At 32.4% G+C, this 21,350-nt stretch overlaps 2 protein-coding genes across 2 annotated transcripts; both read left to right on the top strand.

Moving 5' to 3' along the window:
• The first annotated feature begins 6,711 nt into the window (after nucleotides 1-6,711).
• On the top strand, nucleotides 6,712-7,260 carry LOC131603203 (monothiol glutaredoxin-S2-like). Its single transcript, XM_058875488.1, has one exon. The coding sequence runs from the start codon at nucleotides 6,785-6,787 to the stop codon at nucleotides 7,091-7,093; it is 309 nt and encodes a 102-aa protein (XP_058731471.1). The 5' UTR covers nucleotides 6,712-6,784; the 3' UTR covers nucleotides 7,094-7,260.
• A 12,840-nt stretch (nucleotides 7,261-20,100) lies between these two features.
• Nucleotides 20,101-20,744, top strand: LOC131603194 (monothiol glutaredoxin-S2-like). Its single transcript, XM_058875476.1, has one exon. It carries the CDS (start codon nucleotides 20,158-20,160, stop codon nucleotides 20,464-20,466), a length of 309 nt encoding a protein of 102 aa, XP_058731459.1. The 5' UTR covers nucleotides 20,101-20,157; the 3' UTR covers nucleotides 20,467-20,744.
• The last annotated feature ends 606 nt before the right edge of the window (nucleotides 20,745-21,350 follow it).

Genomic DNA, 21,350 nt, shown 5'->3' with positions numbered 1-21,350 from the left:
CTGAAAATTCCGCCCAAGATCAAGATATTTGTTTGGAGGCTTGTCATTTCTAGATTGCCTACTAAAGATCAATTACTTAGTAGAGGAGTCACTAACATTTTCACAAATCATTTTTGTGAGTTTTGTAGGATTCAATCAGAGACCTTGGAACATTTGTTTTTCTTTTGTCAAGTGTCGAAAATGATTTGGGGGTGGATTTTTTCTTGGTTGGGGGATGGTCTTCACCTTACCATAGAGGAGTTGATGGACTTCGATTCTATTCAAGAGAAGGTGAAGAATGCAAATGATAGAATCAATATCAACACTATTTGGATCGCTACTACTTGGAGCTTATGGCTCATGAGAAACGCCATAATATTCGATAATGTTTCTTATAGTTTTGACGTGGTGTGTTCTAATATCTTGTTCTTGTCTTAGAGGTGGCTAGCTAGTACTAACCCATCGTCTTTGTCTAGCTTTTACGATTGGTACAAGTTATCATTGGGTTGTTTTATCTCTTTGTAAGGTTCTTTGTTTTGTAAGGGTTGCACCCCTAGTGCAATTTCTTAATGCAATTGCTTATTGAAAAAAAAGATATATTAGTATTTTTATTCAGCTAGTCTCTTTTATTTTTTTTTATGTATTGCCGAACTCATAATCAAATCTAGACTTGTAGGAATTATTGACCCTAACATTGTGAATCTGAATTAGATTAACTGTTCAACGTAATAAATGATTATAAATTGTGACTTACGGTTTAACCTACCGACTTTGCCTGATTTAACTTCAATTTGACTTAGGAATTAATGAGTTGTAGTGTAATATAGTGAATTATACTACAAAGAATTATGTATAATGGTCATGTTAAATCATTGTAATTTTTTAAAATTCAATTTGGAACTAATAGACATCTGTATCAACATTGACATACATGGAAATTGAAATAAGACCCGATCATTTAGTATCATATAATTTTCAACAACTTGTTTATTTTCTTATTTAACCAAAATCATTGCAAAACCACAAGTTTTATATTTTTATTGCAAACTACCATTGCTGTGTTAAAATACAATAATTTCTATAAAAACTAATTATTTTATTATTTGCGACAATTTTTAATACACTTCTTAAGAAATCCATCACGAAATTATAAAGTTGCGAAAAAATAGAACAATAAAAAAATTGTAAAAAAAGAAGTGGCCATTCACTTCAAGGAAGAGACACTTAGCAAATTAAGTACACTTGCTTGTAGATAGATTTTCATTTCAGGAGATTCCTCTATTACCTGTTTCAGCCTCTTTTAATTGGGTATTGAACATTGAACAAAAAACAGTTATCGCAACAAAATGTGGCGCCATGAGAGACTTGAAGAACACACAATGGTATATGTAAAAGGGAAATTCTCCTAGTTGTTGACATGAGCATCAACATGATCACATGTACCACCAATATTCCTCTAGCTAGTGGTAATCATGCCACAAATGAATAAACAATAAAAAAAGAAGAAAAGAAAAGAACAATATATTGGCTATTACATCCACATGGATTTTACTAGAGATCTTAGGATAGTACAGCCAAGCACAGTGCATATATGCATTTTCTGGACAACTCCAAGAATATTTAGTATAATTTTCTATGTTCATTTTCAAATTTTAATACGAGGTTAAAGGTAGTGCACTGACGTAAACTAATTTTATACCATCATCTAATAGAATTAAAACATTCTGCCATGTCATATAAGGAGAGACATACTAAGTTTAAAAGAGTTAACCATTGATTTTCATTAATTTATCGACTTTAATTGATCATTTAATCTAATTATTTTTGAGAATCTCTTACCCCATTCCAGGGATCTCTCACCCACCATTGATTTGACAAAATTGTCCCTCTGCTTCCGTAGATGTACATCCGGAAACACTTTTTTTGTTTAATGTTGTTTTGTTCCGTAGATGTACATATAGAAGTTTCCGTAGATGCATCTACGAAAGCATTTGATGTTATTTTCGCGCTTGACCCTTCCTCTCCCCATTCTTCACTTTCTCATTTCAAAACTCTCACTTTCTCTCAACTTCAAAAATCAAACTTCCAAACAAGTTAGTTTCTTCCTCTCAAGTTCGGTCGAGATCGTCAAGATCAACTAGCAACACATTCCAACAAGTTACAAACTACATTTTATTAGGCTAACTCCTGAAGATCTCTTTTTCAAACAATACATCATCTGTCAAGGATGGTCGAAGTATGTTGAGATCCTGCATGGACCAATCTACCCCTCCTTGGTGAAAGAATTTTGGAAGTATGCAATTGTTAACCCAATGGTGTATCTATTTCCTCAACCATTTTTGGGATGCCTATCCTTATCACTCCTATGACAATTGTTGCAGCCATTAATTGTCGTCTAACTGGTATTACTATTAAAGATCTTCATTTCAAATACTCTCAAGTTGAAAAACTCAGTACCATCCATGACCCTTCCAAAGGATATACTCTAACCGGTCCCAAAACTCATCTTCCCATTGCTGCTGTCTGGTTTCAGCTTGTGCTGAAAATTTTCAGACCTAGAGGGTTCAACACGAACACTCTAAAATTTGATGATAGAGTCCTCATCTACTTCCTTATGCATCATGTCAGAGCCAATCTTCTCCAAACTATCTTCAACTATCTCAAGGGTTCAATTGTAGTCTCCAGGAACCATCACCAGTCCGTGATACCGTTTGGGATTGTCTGAGAAGTTCGCTACTCTGGACCTAGAGATGCTCTTGAAGAAGAAAGATGTGAAGTTCTGCTTGTGTAGTTTCGGATTGTTGCGATGTAGTTGTCTCTGTTATGAAATGTTTGTAATCTCAAGTTTTTATGTTATCATTTGTGTTTGTACTATGTGTGTGTGAGCTTCTCAATGAATGAATGAACGAACGAATGAAAGGTTTATATTTAATTTTCATTTCCAGAAATAGCTTACTTTCAAGTATACAACACTATCTGTTGCTGAATATAAACGAATATTGTGATAGGAAAATAACTTAAGACTCTGAAAGATTACTAACCTTGACAATGTCTCAGAAGTAGTGAACCTTCTTAAAGGATATTATTAATGACAGAAGCATGTTAGTTTTCCTAACCTTAGCAACAGTAATTTTGAGCAATAATTCAATCTCTAATCAATTGACAAAATGATATAAAATGAGCATTTACCTTTGATGTTTGTTTGTTTGCTGTTATCCGAGGAACTCTAAATAAGTTCACTAGGCATTCTAAAGACTGGTCAAATTGAAAGAAATATGCTAAAGTTGAGAATTTTCAGAATTAGATAAATATTTGAAGACACCAGAACGGGATATTAAAAATATAAGCTTCTCCTGAAAGTGGTCGAGACAAAACCTACTTTACAAAATGTTTGTCAGAAGAATTGAGCTAATCAGAAGTCGAAGATTGTCTCAAAATATTGGATAGAAGATTCATAATCAGAACATCTAATCTTCATCAAGTTTGAAAAATCAGAGGGAGTTTCTCATCTGAGAAACAAGTTCTGAATTTGATGAACAGAGTCGCCAAGTTATCAGAAGATCCTAAATCTCGCTTATGCGCTACACAGGTTTTGATGAGCAGTAGCATACCAATAACAGAAGATTTTGAAGTTATGTGATTCTGATACTATGTCTCAAGAAAACAAGTTTTGAAGATTTGAAGACAGAAGTTATGATGAACAAGTCTAGATGCTAAAGAACTGTGTTCTTTCTAGATGGTAAGGAAGTAATCTTCATCTACTCTACGTTCTGATAACTCAAAAGTTTGAATTTTGTTAGTCTTGGGATCAGAGATAGATTCTGAACAAGCATAAATTAAACTTTGGGGTTAACACATTCAGGGGGAGCTGTTGTTAGAAAATCTAAATATGTTGTGATTTGTGGCTACCTGAGTTTTAATGACATCATCAAAATATACATATGCTGTCTCCCACCAACTCACAACGTATCAACCTACAAGGCAAAAGAAAGTACTATCTATAGTAATGCTTGATTTTATTCGTTGGGAACTAGTCGTTGGAAGTCAAAAGGACCTTCTAATCCTTAAACGTCTCTTTTAAGAGCTATAAAAGAAGATCAAATCATCCAACAAAGGTAGACGACATTGGAAACACCTATGTTGTTCACATCACAACTATTAATTAAGATGTAGTTGATGTAGCTCTTAATGTCGTTGGTATCGCTACTGATGTCACTACTGTTAACATTACAACTGATGTCTATACTACCATAACAGTTGTTGTCGTTGCAGTTGTTAATTGTTGTTTGGCTTGAATGGAACTCAACCAACACAGATTAACAAGAACAAACATATGAGAAAACAAGACCATGCTTAGAAGCTGATGACAAGAAGCATATGTCACAAGAGAAGCTGAAGCTCATGCAAATTCAAAATGCTATTGGGCCAATTTGTTGATGCTAGTGCCCAAGTTGATATGCAGAAGCTGATCAGAATAAAGAAGATAAAGAAGAAAATTTTACAAGATGTTACTCAACTATTATCATTTACATCTTGATAGAAATTAGAAGAAGCAAGGAGTTGCTGCTCATGACTTACTCAACAAATAAGATGAAGAAGAAGACCACTACATGATGTTACCAAACTTACAATCACATACATATTTGTAGAACAATTTAATGAACACAAGAGTTGTTGCTCGTACTGTACTATAGGTTAGGATTCTTCATGTAAATAATTTTAACATAGGAGTTATTACTCAGAACTGTGTTAAATAATATTTGCTTAATTAATTGTGTTATCTTCTTAGAAGAAGCAATCATGTAAACACAAAGTTTATCAACTGAATGTTGAGGACACTTTGAGAGACCGAGTGAAGGTCTGAAGCTCAAGAAGACAATGGCTGCCGTCATTGTGGAAATCCTTATAAGAGGTTAATTTTGTCAAATTTTATTGGGTCAGTGGCAATTATATCTCAAAGGGGACCGAGTGAAGGTCAGACTCTTGTGAGATCACTGTGGAGAAAATCCTCTTGGATGACTTGGAAGTCAGATACCTGATAGAGGTCAATGAATGTTATATTTGTTAAATCATCATTGAACATGTCATTGTATGTTAGTCACCGGTGGTTCCCCGTGCATTATTAATGTTAGTCATCTGCAGTTGCTTGTGCAATGTATTGCTAGTCACAGGCGGTTGCCCGTGCGATTGTAATCAGTTTGGTTATAGTGGATTAAAACCTTGAGTTCAAGGCAAAATCACCTCGGAAGGGTGGACTGGATTAGCTTGAGAATCTCTCAAGTGAACTAGGATATATATCGTGTGTTATTTACTTCTACTTAATTTTTCCAATTGTCAAAAGCTCTGAGAAGACTCAAGTCTCAAAGAAGGCTAAATGCTTTTGACAAACGTTAAGCCTCTGTTAAGTAATAGTTGAAAGCTTATGATAAATATTAGCTACCTATGCTTCCACACAAGAGTTTTAAGGAAGGGAAAATTATTGAAAACTCAATTCAAACCCCCCTTTCTTGTGTTTTTCTCTACCTTCAAAAATATTTGCATGTTGTCATTTGTAGAGGCATTGTCCAAAGTGATGGAAAAACTTTTTTCTCTATAACCCAATCACTTAATATTTTCAACACCTTCAAGGCTATATATATCTACTATCTATCCTTTACTACAAGATTGACCAAACTTCTATTATTGCCCTTTCCTAAAAAAAAATTGCACTATAAATTGGACAAAATGCTAACTAACAAAATCACCCTATCACTTTTTTGTTTTCCAATCAGTATTGGACACTTGGCAATACCAAACTTCTACCATCCATTCTCACTTTTCTCTATTCTCTCTTACTTCATTATATCCCCACAATTTCCCTATTGTCTCTCTTACTTTATTTTAAAATGTAATAATTCAATATTTTTTATCATTAAAAATGTATTTTATCAAATTGAATAATACTACATAGTCATTCAAACAATTAAATTTTTATCTTGCGGGTCACTATCAAATTATAACCTTTATTTGAAAATAAAATTCTTATTTTCAAATGTCAATTAAAATAAATCCACCCTTGCGGAGGCAAAGGTATCTTCTCTGTTGAAAACAGTCTGAAAAGGAGTGCACATTTGAATAAAATCTTGTCACCACGGGTAAATGATTTCTTTTAAGAATGAACAAAGTAGATTTTCATGTCTTTCTGAAATGTTCACATGTGAAATTATTTTAACTTAAACCTTAATTTTCATACTACTAATATCTTATTAGTAAAAAAAAATTGTGGATCATTATTTTAACTTAGAACATATTTTTTTTGTGGATCTTTATTTTAACTTAGAACCTAATTTTTACACTACTAATATTTTATTAGTAAAAGAAAATTTTAAATGGTTAATTTATATTTTATAAATGCAATTTGGTCAAACTTCTTTACTTCATATTTTTCATATCGTTCATAAAATACTACACCATAAATAATACACCCGGGCGACAGCACGAGTCTTTGACTAATATGAATGTACGTATATGATGCAATCGTGGAGAAAACAAAACGCACACTAATGATTTGAACAAGTTAAAAAGCAAACTTAATTGATCAATCACTTTCAACGATTTTGAAAGTGACCCAAATATCTTATAGGAGATTCTTCACTTTTCTTTGTTTTTATTTCTCTATAAGGCTTAATTTATTCCCTTCAAACACCTATATAAAGCATGCTACGTTTTGGTTATCCCAACAACACACCTCACACAAAATCTTCTATAACTATTACTACTATACATTCCTCACTCACATATCAACATTTTCCTCATTTGTATTACAATGGAAAGAGTGACAAAGATGGTTTCAGAGAGACCAGTGGTGATATTCAGCAAAAGTTCTTGTTGCATGAGTCATACCATAAAGACACTTTTTTGTGACTTTGGTGTGAATGCAGCTATTTATGAACTAGATGAGATATCAAAAGGGAAAGAGATTGAGCAAGAACTTTCTAGACTTGGTTGTTCTCCATCTGTTCCAACTGTTTTTATTGGTGGAAAGCTTATTGGTGGAGCTAATCAAATCATGAGCCTTCATCTTAACCGCACTTTGATTCCAATGCTTAAAAAAGCTGGAGCTCTCTGGGTTTAATTTCATCAACTCATCAGACAGACACAGCCACTTAATAAAATAATTACCTGTTTTGGTTATGGGGTAATTTTGAGTTATATATCTATATATTATGATGAATAAATGTAACATAGTGTAAGTACTGTTTAAGGACAAGTGTCTTCTACACCTCCACTACACTATGCTATATATATATATATATATATATATATATATATATATATATATATATATATATATATATATATATATATATATATATATATATATATATATATATATATATATATATATATATATATATATATATATATATATATATATATATATATATATATATATATATATATATATATATATATATATATATATATATATATATATATATTATTCGTTAAAAAAATATATGCAGCCATGAATATCTGTAGGGGGTCTAAGTTTATCGCTTATACTTCTTTTTCTGGTTTTAAATGTAATGTTTTTTGATGCATGAAATGTTATATCTTTGATAGGAATTACTATACATTTTTTTAGGGATTAGTTGCAGACTTGCAGCACATAATGCATGCTTTAACTGTTTGGTAGTAATAATTTTTTAATTAAAAGTAACTTCGAAACCGTATATCATTTGTTTAGCCATCTGAATTGGATTAACAGTACAATCAATGTTGAATCAAAGGTTTCATCGTGAACTTGAACATCAACACTTATTTAGCCATATGAAAATATTTGAACAACAATCGATAAAGTAAAAGACAATAAAAATGACCAAACTTTGTTAACACAGTTTAACTAATGGTGCCTACCTCTACCACTATACAGCAGTTATATAATTTTTTTGATGTATGAATAATAATTAGAATATATATATATATTTATATATATATATATATATATATATATATATATATATATATATATATATATATATATATATATATATATATATGAGTTTAGGGTTTAGGGTTTAGGGTTTAGGGTTTAAAATGCACTCTGTAATTATAATTTCGGCTACTATACTGCAGATGCAGTAGCTTCTACAACTACATCGGACTGCAATTATGGTGTGATTTAAGATCACATGTCAAAATGCATTAGAAGCTACATCACACAATTTTTATCAAATTTCATCATTTCAGAACTTCAAGACTTAATTTACAACATTAGGTATTTTTTAACATTCTCTTTCAATACTTCTCAATAAAAATTCACGCTGCAACGACCAGAATATGCATCGCGGAAACCGCAACTTCAACAATTGCAACCCCCGCGACCACAACTGCACCCGTGATCGCAATTGCAATTTAAAATCACGCACTGAACCATGATTTTAAATTATGGGCCGCTATATTACGGTTGCGGTAGTGTCTGCTACATCAAGTCGCAATTGCGGTATGATTGTAAATCACGCTAAAAATCACATCATAACTCTGCAACAACTGCATCATACCCCCATAATGACCATACTAGCCCCTATCAGACCGCATCAACGTGCAACATATTATACATTGCTTGCAAAAATTATTTGCCCTACCTTCTTTCCTATTTATATCATAGATTTATGGTATGTTTTAAAAGGATTAGAGATATTCAAAGTGATGGTCAATTGTGAATGAGATATATATGAAGATTTAGAGAGGAAATCGAAGACATGTGAAACATAAAATAAATAATAAAGTATAATGTTTTATGTTCATAAAAAATAAATTTACACCGTAAGGACCGTAATCCACATCGCAACAACTGCAATAGCCTTAACTACAATGCCCGCAACCACAATCATAATTCAAAACCATGAAATGAACCGTACTACAGTAACACACCTACCAACAACAAACAGCTACGCCTAAAACCCCTTTGAAATTTTCACATATTGTTTTCCTCTTTGTCTTAATATATAATAATTCTCCACCTTGACAAATATCAAACGCCTATGAAAACTTCCTACAAAATACTCACGTCTTCACAACTAATGAGAAACACACCATGCTTATCAGATTGAAATATATAACAAGTTCAAGTAATGCTTACACTTGTCATTAATGATTGGCTTGGTCAACATGTCAGCTGGATCATCTAAATTATGAACCTTTCATTTTCAAGTAATATTTGTCCTGATAGATGTAACTACTTGATCTTGTGAAACCTCACATCAATATGATTGGTCGTGACATGATACACCAGATTATTTGTCAAATAAATGATTAAATATGTTTTTGTTTCCTATAAAATTATCAAATTTTTTCTTTTGGTCTCAATAAAAAAATGAAAGTTTATCAACCCACCCCATGGTTATCTTACACACCATGCAAAATTCCAAAATTTCCCCAAGATTCCGTAGATTCACATCTGGAAGCACCCCATATTTCGAAAAAATTTGATTCCTTCCGTAGATGGTAATTTTAGGTGGGCCTTGGAGGTGTGTCGCTCACTTTTGAAAAAAAAAATCGACATGCCTAAGGCGATTGTTACGGATCGTGACCCCGCTTTGATGAATGCGGTTGCAAAGGTATTTCCTTCTTCTGATGCATTACTTTGTCAATATCACATATCATGTAATGTGAGAAGTAAGGTTAAACCTGTTGTGGAGACAAAACAAGTAGCGATCGAAGGTGGGAAAGTGGTGAAGCCCAGAGTGATTGTTGACCAAATAATGGATGCATGGGCTCATATTGCAAGTTCGTCGACAAAAGAATTATATGTCGATGCCGTATTGCAATTTCGGAAAATATGTGAAAAATATCCCGATTTATTGAAATACATCAAAAGCACCATTCTGGACAAAGTGAAGGAGAAGTTTGTTTGTGCGTGGACTGATAAGGTCTGACACCTTGAGAATACAACCACCAATAGAGTTGAGTCGGCACATGCTACTTTGAAAAATTGGTTGTGTGATCGCAAGGGTGATTTGTGTAAAGCACGGGACACCATAAATCACATGATTTCAAACCAACACAGCGAAATACAAACATCATTCGGTCGGAGCATTACGGTTTTGGAGCATCGCTTTAAGAAGAACATCCTTTACTCTCAATTGATCGTCAATGTGTCTCGGGCCGAATTGAATTATATCTTTCACGAGGTGAATCGAGGTGAAACAATTGGTGGTGATACCGCAAAATGTGGTTGCACTATTACTATGACGTTTGGTCTCCCGTGTGCTTGTGCTATTGCTAAAAAAGTGAGATTAGGTGAGCCAATAACAATGAATAAAATCACTCCTCATTGGAAGAGACTTAGTTTTGATGATGATGGTTGTGTCGAAGAAGATTCGAATATCTCTATTATTTCCGAATTGGAGGCGATACAAGAGAGTTTTTGAAGGTCGATGACAACATGAAGTTATACATCAAAGAACAATTGCGAAGGATTGGATTTCCCGAAACAACCGACATGAAACCACCGTCTCAACCTGTTAAGACAAAAGGTGCTCCGAGGAAAGTAAAGTTTGTGCCAAATGACAACTCGACAGCACTGTCTCCTTTATATTGTGAGCATGTCGACAAACTCTTTCCCGACTCACCTACTCCGGAATCGCAAAAATATCAAAAGAGTTCAAACAAGGGGGCTCACTTGAGCAAACCGCCTCCGACACCTATTCCACCGAAAGTTCTGTAAGTATCAACTTCGTTTCTGAACCTATTATTCTAAAAGTTCCGATTCCAACACCTATTGCTCCATCAATTTAAGAGGTACAAATTTCTCCAAAAATTCCATTCATTGACGAGATGACAGTTTTTATGCATAAATACATCGACCGGATCGCCAATATGGTGGGGGACGATAATTGCAGATTTCAGGCAATATCGACTTTGCTCGGTAAGGGAGAGGATGTCCATGAGCTTGTCCGTCATGATCTTATCGAGGAGTTGGTGAACCATAAATACTCGTACACGCGGGTATTTGGAGACGAAACCAAATTTCAATCGGTCAACGAAGCTCTTGTTCCTTGGAGGGGCGCCTACGCACATGTTTTGTATCGGATGAGATTCCCGGAAATGGGATATCTTATTGCATGCACATATGACATGGTTTTCTGATCAATAGTGTGATCTTTAGCACTATTAATTACTGGGCACAATGCATCCCCCTCCCTAAAGGCATCATAAAAACGCAGGAGAGTCTCTGCAGGAACTTTCTTTGGTCAGGAAAGGAGAGCTATGCTAGAAGAGCACCAATAGCTTGGAGTAAGATCTGTGAATCAAAAACCCACGGTGTCCTTGATGTGATTGATTTGGAAAGATGGAATAAAGCCTGTCTGAGTAAACTACTGTGGGATTTGTGCAGAAAAAGAGATAGCTTGTGGGTGATATGGGTCGACACCTACTACATGAAGAGTGAGCAAACTATGGAAGCCCCTATTAGAAGTAATTTTTCCTGGATGCTAAGAGCCATTCTTAAGCAAAGAGATACAGTGATGGATATGCAAGAATGGAAGAAAATGGAAGATACTGGTAGGTTCAGAAAGAAAATAATATATGATGGCTTGCTCACTAATACTCAGCCTGTGGAATGGAGATATTTGGTGTATGACAATGAGGCCAGGCTTCAAGCAGTTTTCACCATGTGGCTAGCTTGTCATAGACGATTAGCAACAAAAGATAGATTGATGAAATTTGGAATTCTGGATAACAGTGATTGTATGCTCTGTGCAGGGAAGGAGGAGATAAACCATTTACTGTTTGATTGCTCTATTACTAAGGACATTTGGAGGGAGGTGCTGAGATGGCAACAACTGGATCATATCCCTCTTGAATGGGATCAGGAACTCAATGGATTGTGCGCGAATGTAAAGGAAAAAGCTGGAAACAGAGGCTCCTAAAGGAAACGTTTGCAGAGATCATCTATGCTTGTTGGATCTATAGGAATGCGACTGTATATAATACACAGGATAGAGATGAGGAAAGAGTTAGAAATATTCATAGAGAGATTATAGAAATAGTTGTGAATAGAGTTTGGAGGAAACCAAACCTTAGAGAAAGAGTTGCTACATTGCTCTTATAAGTCTTATTAGGTTTGTATAAGTAGTTCCATGCTGGGCCCTATGATCCGCATCTTGTGTATAACGATACTTTTTTGGAATTTATTAATAAAATTCCTATTCTTCCAAAAAAAAATCCAATTGATCGTATTATATGTGTTGGATGGTTTACCAAATCGCGTCATTTCGTACAAGTTTACTTAAAACCGGGATGTCCTATACCACCTACGTGACCACAATAGAATCTTCATCATACCGAACTTTCCGAGATGTGGCCGAATGTATTTGTTGATAGGATGCATGAATTCGAAACATTAAAGAATATCTATAAAATATCGAATGCGGAAAAGTCAAAATTGGAACCTCCGATAGATTTAGTCGGCAACAATTCTTTTCATGTATTTATCTAGTTTCAAAGTGTAATATATGCACTCTATAACATTGCAATATAATCCTTTTTTGTGCTTTCTTTTCTGCTGCTACTGCTTTCTTTTCTGCTGAAAAAATAGCAGGGAGACTTCTGTAGATCCATCTACAGAAGGGTATTACAATGAAAATTATAGGTATTTACCGTAGATGCATCTATGGAAAGGTGTTACGTATGACCCTTCCGTGGATATATCTACGAAAGGTTTTATGACAGACATTGTGTGGTCCATATTCTCCAAAGGCTTCTATAAATTTGGGGTTTCTAGGTTTGCATTACACATAAGCACAAGCCCTAAATACAAATACAAAAATGTCTCGCATTAGGCCAGATGGATGTCACCGAACATCAATGATGCTTCCCAATCCTGAACCGAAATACCGCATAAGTGATGAGCATGTCATTTTCCCTCCCGTCAAACCACCTGTGTCGGTGAAAATTTGGAATATCCATTCCTTCGACCAACTCAAGAGGACCATCATGTCTTTTTTAGAGGGGGAGTACAAACCCGGAGAAGAAATCAAAAGGATCCAGAGGCTTAGAACAAATACCTCGTTTGCGATAGGAAAAACGGAACGTTGGTGGGTTGAAGTGAAATTCGACATGGATTGCATTCAAATGATGCATGGATTAGATGACATTGTTTTAACCATTGTAATTTCTTAGATCTATTAGTTTTCTTAATTTTCTGTTTGAAATTCCGTTGTAATATCGATTAATCAATGAATCAATGCAATGTCTTTTATGGTTAGAAATGCCTATGTTCTGGTTTATTGGGTCTGTGCTAATTTCGTAGATGCAAATGCGGAAGACTTCCGTAGTTGCATCTACGGAACAAAACAACGTTAAAGAAAAAAAAAGTTGCTTCCGAAGATGCATCTACCGAAGCACGAGAACAAAATGATCCATTCGGTGGTGCATAAGAGGGGTATGGGGTTGGTTGAGAAATTTCTTAAAAAATGACATATTTTGGTCCCTACAAAATTATTATGCACGTACTAAGTCGAGATTGTCAATACTTTTATCAATATCTTTTGAAATTTAAAAACTTCATATTTAATTGTTCTCATTTAAAAAAAATTCTAAAATTTAGTAAATATTTTACCGTATTCTAAACATGTATGAAATTTTTTAATCAAAAATTTAAAAGTTAAAGGGTAATTTAACAATTTTCAAAATTATAGAAAATAGTAGGGACTAAAACTGAGTGCATAATCTTTTTGTAGGGAATACAATATGTCATTTTTTAATAGGGGACTAAAACTAAAATTTGAAATATTATAAGAACCAAAAACATATTTAACCCTCAAATAAATGACACTCTGACAATAACAATGTAACCAAACCCCCCTTCCTCAATACCCGATTCTCTCACCAATTATGTAAGGCATAAGGATTATTTTATAGCTTCACATTCTAACATATGTTACCATGTATTTTTCTTTGGTTGTCGACATGGAAATTATGGATTGAACTAATTATTACCGACAAATAGAATTTCATACTAAAGTAAATACATACCATGTTGTAGGCCATCTATTATTATCACGAAAATAATCTAAATCAACAAATCCTACAATAGAAGGATTACCGAGTTCATTGCTAAACATGATATTATGACATGTGGTACCCTTCAAGTACCTCAAAATCCATTTGACTACTTCCTAATCATATTTTCTAGTTTGGAGATAAACTTACAAATTTGATTTAAAACTTGTGTCAAATCTGGTCTAGTGCATACCATAGCATACATTAAACAAGCAACAACATTTGTATAAGAACCTTTCATATATACAATGAGCTTATGCATTTGTCTTTGGGTACTGATACAATGAGTGTTTAAAGTAATTCTCCAATGGAGTACTCACGACATTCGAATTACTCATGCAAAACTTAACTAGCACCTTTTCAACATAGTTTTTCTAAGCGATCCATATTCTTTTAGCACTCATATCCTTATGAATTTCCATACCAAGAATCTTCTTAGAAGCACCTAAGCCTTTTATGTCAAAGTCATTTTCCAACATGATTTTTGAGTTGATTTATGTAATGTAAATAATTAGCAATAATCAACATACAATAATAAGAATCTTAAAGGACCGTCACTAATGCTCATAAGATAAACACAACATTCATACCACACTTTCAATAGTCAACCTAAAGCTTGTATGAAGCATAGCGCTTTTACCGTTGTCTTGGAGACTCCTTTAAAGCATACAAATATCTCTTCAGTTTATAAATTAGTTTGCAATGCCCAATGTCATTAAACCTCTTAGTTGCACCAAGTAAACATGATCATCTAGAATAACATGAAGTAATGTTGTCTTCTCATATCACTACAACAAATAATACATTTCATGACGGAACATTTCACCTCACCCAACAAAAAATTTAAAGTGTAAACCATAGACGCATCACATTTTAATTTTTTTTAAAATACCATATATTCCCTCGGTTTTTCTAGAAACCGAGGGGAAAAGTATTTAGAGGACGCGTCTTCAAATCCCAATAACTATATTTTATCATTTTTTAATTTTAATGATCTATTACCTCAATTTTGCTGAAAATCGGGGGATAAATTATTTAGAGGACATGTCTTCAAATCCTAGTGAGTACACTTTATCACTTTTTAATTTTTTTAACAAGACTTAGTAGCGCAATTTTTAAAAATTAAAAAAATGCAGTTGTTGAGGATCGAACTCATGACCAATATTACTTTTTAATTTTTTTTTTAAATTTATGACTTATTACCTCAGTTTTGCTAAAACCGAGGGATAAGTAACATATTTTTTATTTTTTATTTATGACCAATTTGATGAATAAATTAAGTAACAAATATTTGCTGTCAATTTATAAAGTAACAATAGTCAAAATATTGCCAACTCATCAATCCACATGAAACATTAGTGATCCGCCTGAAACTCTCACTAACAAATCAAAACGTGAATGCCACAACTATCTATCTTGGATGCAAAGTGCTGAAATATAAACTTAACATATTGAAAACAATGATAATATGAAAGCAAGAGCAGAAAAATATTTCAAGGTTAATATCATAATGTAATATTTTATCTTGTAATTTCTTGTTAAATTTTTTTAACGTTAGTTGTAGTTGTATCAAGTAAAATGTTTAATATTGTTGTTGTTGTCGTTGAAATTTAGTGTTTAACGATTCTATTAATTTTGTCTATTTGTCGTCGTTGTTGAGATTTAATATTTTTAGATTCCTTGGACTTTGTTGTTGTTGTTGTTGTTGTTACTTTTGTTGTTGAGGTTTAATTTTTAAGTATTCTATTGATTTTATTTATTTGTTGTTGAGATTTAACATTTAAAGATTCCATGAATTTTGTTGCTGTTGTTGTTGTTGCTTTTTTTGTTAGATTTAATGCATAATAAATCTATTGATTTTGTTTTTGTTGTTGTTATAGGTGTTGTTGTTGTTGATAATGATGATGAAGATGAAGATTTAGAACTTGTTAAAAAAATTAGTGCTTTGCAGATTAAAATGAAAAAAATAGGTTAAAATTAAAATTTTGTAAACAGGATTCTACCCGTCGGTTAATATTAAAAATCGAGATAAAAAGTAGCGCAATTTTGAAAACCTAAAAAATACAGGTGGTTGGGATCGAACTCATGACTAGTGCCATTTTTTCTATCGGTTTTTAAATCATCGAGTTGATAAGTGACAACTTTTCATGTCACCCTTTGTTACCTCGCTTGTGTAAACAAGATTATATACATTTCACGTTCGAGGTTAAAAGTATTTTTTATAGTAGTGTATATCTCCTAGAAATGCATGTCCCAGCTGGCTACTAAGACTAAGACTACCCTGGTGGAAGTATGTCGGACTACTAGAGAGAAAATCTCATCATATTAAACCTTTTCATTAACTGTGAGTACCCATTTGCTTTAACACGAACCTCGAAATTTTCCCCTTCCATTCCTGTTATTTTTTGTTGTCTCTTGATCACTATTACAATTTATGGTCTTATCACTACTACGAAAAACACATTTAACCTCAGTTAAATATGAGGTGTTACCTCGGTTTCATATATGATTTAACAAAGGGCGTCATTAAAAGTTCACCACTTTACCTCAATTGAAATTTCACCAATGGAAAGGTGAAATAGTCATGGATTCGATCCCCAACGATAACTTTTTGGAATTGTAAAAAGCTGAAAACACTTTTCCCCTCAGTATTGTCATTTAACAAATGAGAAATATACAATTGATTTTATTATATCAAATATGGATGACTTATTTCACCAAACTCTAACTAAACATATAACCTTTCAAATTACTTTGCAAAGTAATTATATAAAAATTATGTTATATTTGAAGAACAACTTAATCTAGTCAATGATTTTTGAGCATCCTGTAACTTATTATTAGTCTCTCGTTCTTTAGGAGTTAGGATTTTGTTCAATATTTCAAGTTCTTCAAAGCATAATATTTGATTCCTTACAAAATGAAAAAATATAGAAGAAAAAAACTAGAAACATTGAGAGAAATTTTAATAATTAGACAACATGAGATAAATAATGAGTTACAAAATGCTCAAAAATATTGATTAGGGCAAGAAGTTTTTCAAATAAACATAATTTGGAATGATTAAACTCCCTCTCTCATAAGTAGAGATTCACCTTGAGAGTATACTTCCTCCTCGTCGGAATGATAAAATAGCTGAGAAAGATGCTAGAAAGTAATTTTAAATATGCAAGCATAATTTACATAGGTCGAACATATTTTACTAAAGAAGGTACAAATATTTTTATCAATTCAAACACAAGAATTAAAATTCTAAAAGGAAAGAACACCAAAGGATTACATAGGTTTGGATTTAAGGTGACCTACTATTGTTCTCAAGATTTATTTTTAGAGTATCTACTAAACTTGAGAGCTAATAGAAGGATGTGCCCACAAACCTTCTTATACAAGGAAATAAGGTTTTTAGTATAACTTCCAAGTAAATAACGAACACAGCTTAGAGCAGTTAGTCTCCAAACTAAGTAAAATTTGCTTGGGCTATTATTGAACCACTACAGAGTTTTAAGTTGGTTATCCTCCAAATAAAATTAGGGTTTGACACTAGCTGACCATAAACTGAATCGAAATTTTTATCAAACTAATATCGAACTTACTAGGCTTTTACACCAGGATGAACTCATGAACCAAGAGAGATTTTAATCGAGTTGATCTCAAACAAATAATGCTTTTAGATAAGACTGAGCTCAAGAAGTTGTGGAGATTTTTATAGGTTAATATTTACGAACTAAAAGAGAGTTTTTTCTTCAAGGAGAAACTCATAAACCAAACAAAAACTTCCTCAAACAATCTCCAAAGATACAAAAACTTTTAACTTGTTTATCTCGCGAACAATATAACAAATTTCTATAGACATTTCCATAAATAATCATTTCGGTTAAAGATCTTATAAACAAGAGCAAAAGGTTTAATTGTTCAATTTGACTAAATCTAACACTCACAAACTGCAACAACTTTTCTAAACTTGAGAAAAATTGGTCTATATTGTATTCAACAATTTTAATTTGATTTATATATATATATATATATATATATATATATATATATATATATATATATATATATATATATATATATATATATATATATATATATATATATATATATATATGAGGAGGGTTATATTGACTCCAAGAGTAAGTGTTCAACACTTATGGTATGTTTGATTGGGGGGTTTTGGAGGGGAGGGGAGGGGAGGGGAGGGGAGGGGATTGGAGGTAATCAGATTCCCTATTGAAGCAACCTTTCCTTCCCCCCAAATCGGAGGGATTTGGAGGGGAGGGGAGGGAGAGTAGTTATGATAAAATCTATTTTTTCTATATTGACAAAATTACCCTCACATTTTAATTAAAATCTTAAATTATTTTTAATATATATTATACGTTAATTTTTATCGTCTTATTAGAATTCTTCCATTTTTTACGGTAACTCTATTATTTTATATTAATATAGTGACTCAACTTTCTTCATTTTTTTTATGTGTTTTATTATATTCATTTTGATTTATTATTTTGTAAGAACTTAATTGTTTTATAAATTATTGTGTTGTATTATATATTTATATATAATATAATATAATTTTAGTATATGAGCTATATATATATATCATCTAGAATTTAATTTTATAAATATTTTATAGAATTAGATGGATCATCAGGATGATAAAATAATTCATTTGATCATGGATCATCTGATTATTGTATGGAATTTATCAATATTTTATTTACACTTTAATATATTTTAAAGTATTTGAAATAGTAAATATTTTGTGTTTGCTTACTTATATTGTTTATGAATTGACAAAAAAATTAAAATTATCACATTGTTTTTATTTGATTTAGCATGAGTGTTATACTATTTTAAGGGCTCAAAAGGTAAATTAGTTTTAAAACCCCTCTCCTCCCCTCCTGAACCAAACATATTTTTAATTAAAATCCCTCTCTTCCCCTCCCCTCCCCTCGTTTGAACCAAACATCTATCTGATTAAAAAAATTCCCTCACCTCCCATCCCCTTCCCTCCCCTCCATTAAAATCCCTTTCCTCCCCTCCCCCTCATTTGAACCAAACAGAACCTTACTCCAACTCATAACCATTGATTTTCATTAATCCAACGATTTTAGTTGATCATTTAATCTAATTTAATTAAAACCGTTGGATTAATGATAATCAATGGTTATGATTGGGAGTAAGTGTTGAGCACTTACTCTTGGAGTCAATATAACCCTCCATATATATATATATATATATATATATATATATATATATATATATATATATATATATATATATATATATATATATATATATATATATATATATATTCGATTTTAAGGGATTCAGTTAATTCTCAAAATTTTTTTCGTTTTTTTTCTAGGCTAATAATTTTTTTTCTTAAGCTGATAAAAAAAATTAATTTTAGTAATCAGTTATACACATATCTTAAATCTTATTTCCCTTTCTAGAATAGGATGCGAATCGTTGTTGCAAAAGATAGAGGTTCCAATTGGATAAATCCAACTTTTTTTCCAACTCATCTCATCATCAAATGCTCAAAGATAGATAAGGCATAATTTTTCGGTATTAGGTAATTAAACTAAATAAGAGTATTCCATGAACATGATATTCTACTTTTCTACTTGTCAATATTACATTTATTATTCCCTAAAATGGAAAAGTCGTCGTAAATGCAATCGTGAAAAAACAAAACGTGTACTAAAAATCTAAAATAGTTCATTTGATTTGATTTAGAGATTCTAATAACCGCAATTGCAACATGATGAGATAAATAAATATGCATAAATAAATCATCAAATTATCTTTGAAGCCGTACAAAGCACTTGTCGTGATTTGTTACCCTATGCCCGCATCAAATGCATGGATAAAGAATCGATTTGTAGAAGTAAAAAAGCAAACTTAGTTGATTAATCACTTTCAACGATTTTGAAACCGACCCAAATATCTAATAGAATATTAGTTCTACTTTTCCGTTTTTATTTCCCAACAAGGCTTAGTTTATTCCCTTTAGACCTCTATATAATGCATGCCACATTTAGCTTATCTCATCAACACATCTCATACAAAAACTTCAATTAAAACTAGATACATTCCTCATAACTCAACATTTGTATCATAATGGAGAGAGTAACAAAGATGGTTTCAGAGAGGCCAGTTGTAATATTCAGCAAGAGTTCATGTTGCATGAGTCATACCATAAAGACACTTTTTTGTGACTTTGGTGTGAATCCAGCAGTTTATGAACTTGATGAGATATCAAGAGGGAGAGAGATTGAACAAGCACTTTCAAGACTTGGTTCTTCTCCATCTGTTCCAACTGTTTTCATTGGTGGTGAGCTTATTGGTGGAGCCAATCAAGTCATGAGTCTTCATCTTAACCGCACTTTGATTCCAATGCTTAAAAAAGCTGGAGCTCTTTGGGTTTAGTCTCATTAACATATAGGCACACACTCACTGAATAAATCAATTACCTGTTTTGGTTATGTGGTAATTGTGAGATAATATATATGATGAGTTTAATAATATTATAGAGCTTATGGTACTAGGTAATAATAAGTCTGAGTTACTTGATGTAACTAGGTGCAGTTTAATGCAATTATTTCCTACTGCTATAGCAAGGGGATCCAAGTCATCTGTTTAGCCTTCTTTTTTTGGGCTAAATGTAATGTTTTTGATGTAATGTTATCTTTTGATAATTATGGTAATTAACCAGCGCCTCAATATATATGAAATGTCAATAATTCCTATCTCTTGTATGCCTCTCCTCCTCTATATATTGAGTCTCTCCGATTTCATGGTAAGGGAAAGTTTCCCCCTCTTTTGTTGTATTTGTAGATCATGATCTTGGTTGGTCAAAAATCACATGTCTTTCTTTTAGTATTCTCTAGGGTGTAAAAGAAAACAATTGTGAGGTAATAGAAAGGATATACTTACCTCATTCACAATCATATCTCCAACTTAATCTTTGCTTGATATCGAAACCACGACCCATAAATAGATCAACACATTTGTCTTCTCAAGAACTCAAAATCATAACCCACAAACAAATATTCATCTTCTTCGAGTGAATTAAAATCACTACTAAAAATATTACATTTGTTACAAGATTTTACATCAGGTATAAAGATAACTAATGTGAAAAATATATGTCAAAGAATTTTACATCAGATTTTACAACAATTTGATGTGAGAAAAAAAATTTGATTTAGGGATATTACATCAGACATTTAATGGAGCTAATGGGAAAAAAAACTCAAAAATTAAAAATCCAATACATGGTGGCATTACCGTTAATAAAACAAATTTTTTAT

This window comes from Vicia villosa, linkage group LG1 (assembly GCF_029867415.1).
Source record: "Vicia villosa cultivar HV-30 ecotype Madison, WI linkage group LG1, Vvil1.0, whole genome shotgun sequence".
In the NCBI taxonomy this organism is placed as follows: Eukaryota; Viridiplantae; Streptophyta; class Magnoliopsida; order Fabales; family Fabaceae; genus Vicia; species Vicia villosa.
Note: the sequence above shows the minus strand (reverse complement) of the source record. Positions and strands in the feature narration are given on the sequence as shown.

Excerpts from the sequence above, each read along its gene's own strand:
- LOC131603194 (XM_058875476.1), top strand. The coding sequence starts at position 20,158 with ATGGAGAGAGTAACAAAGATGGTTTCAGAGAGGCCAGTTGTAATATTC.
- LOC131603203 (XM_058875488.1), top strand. The coding sequence starts at position 6,785 with ATGGAAAGAGTGACAAAGATGGTTTCAGAGAGACCAGTGGTGATATTC.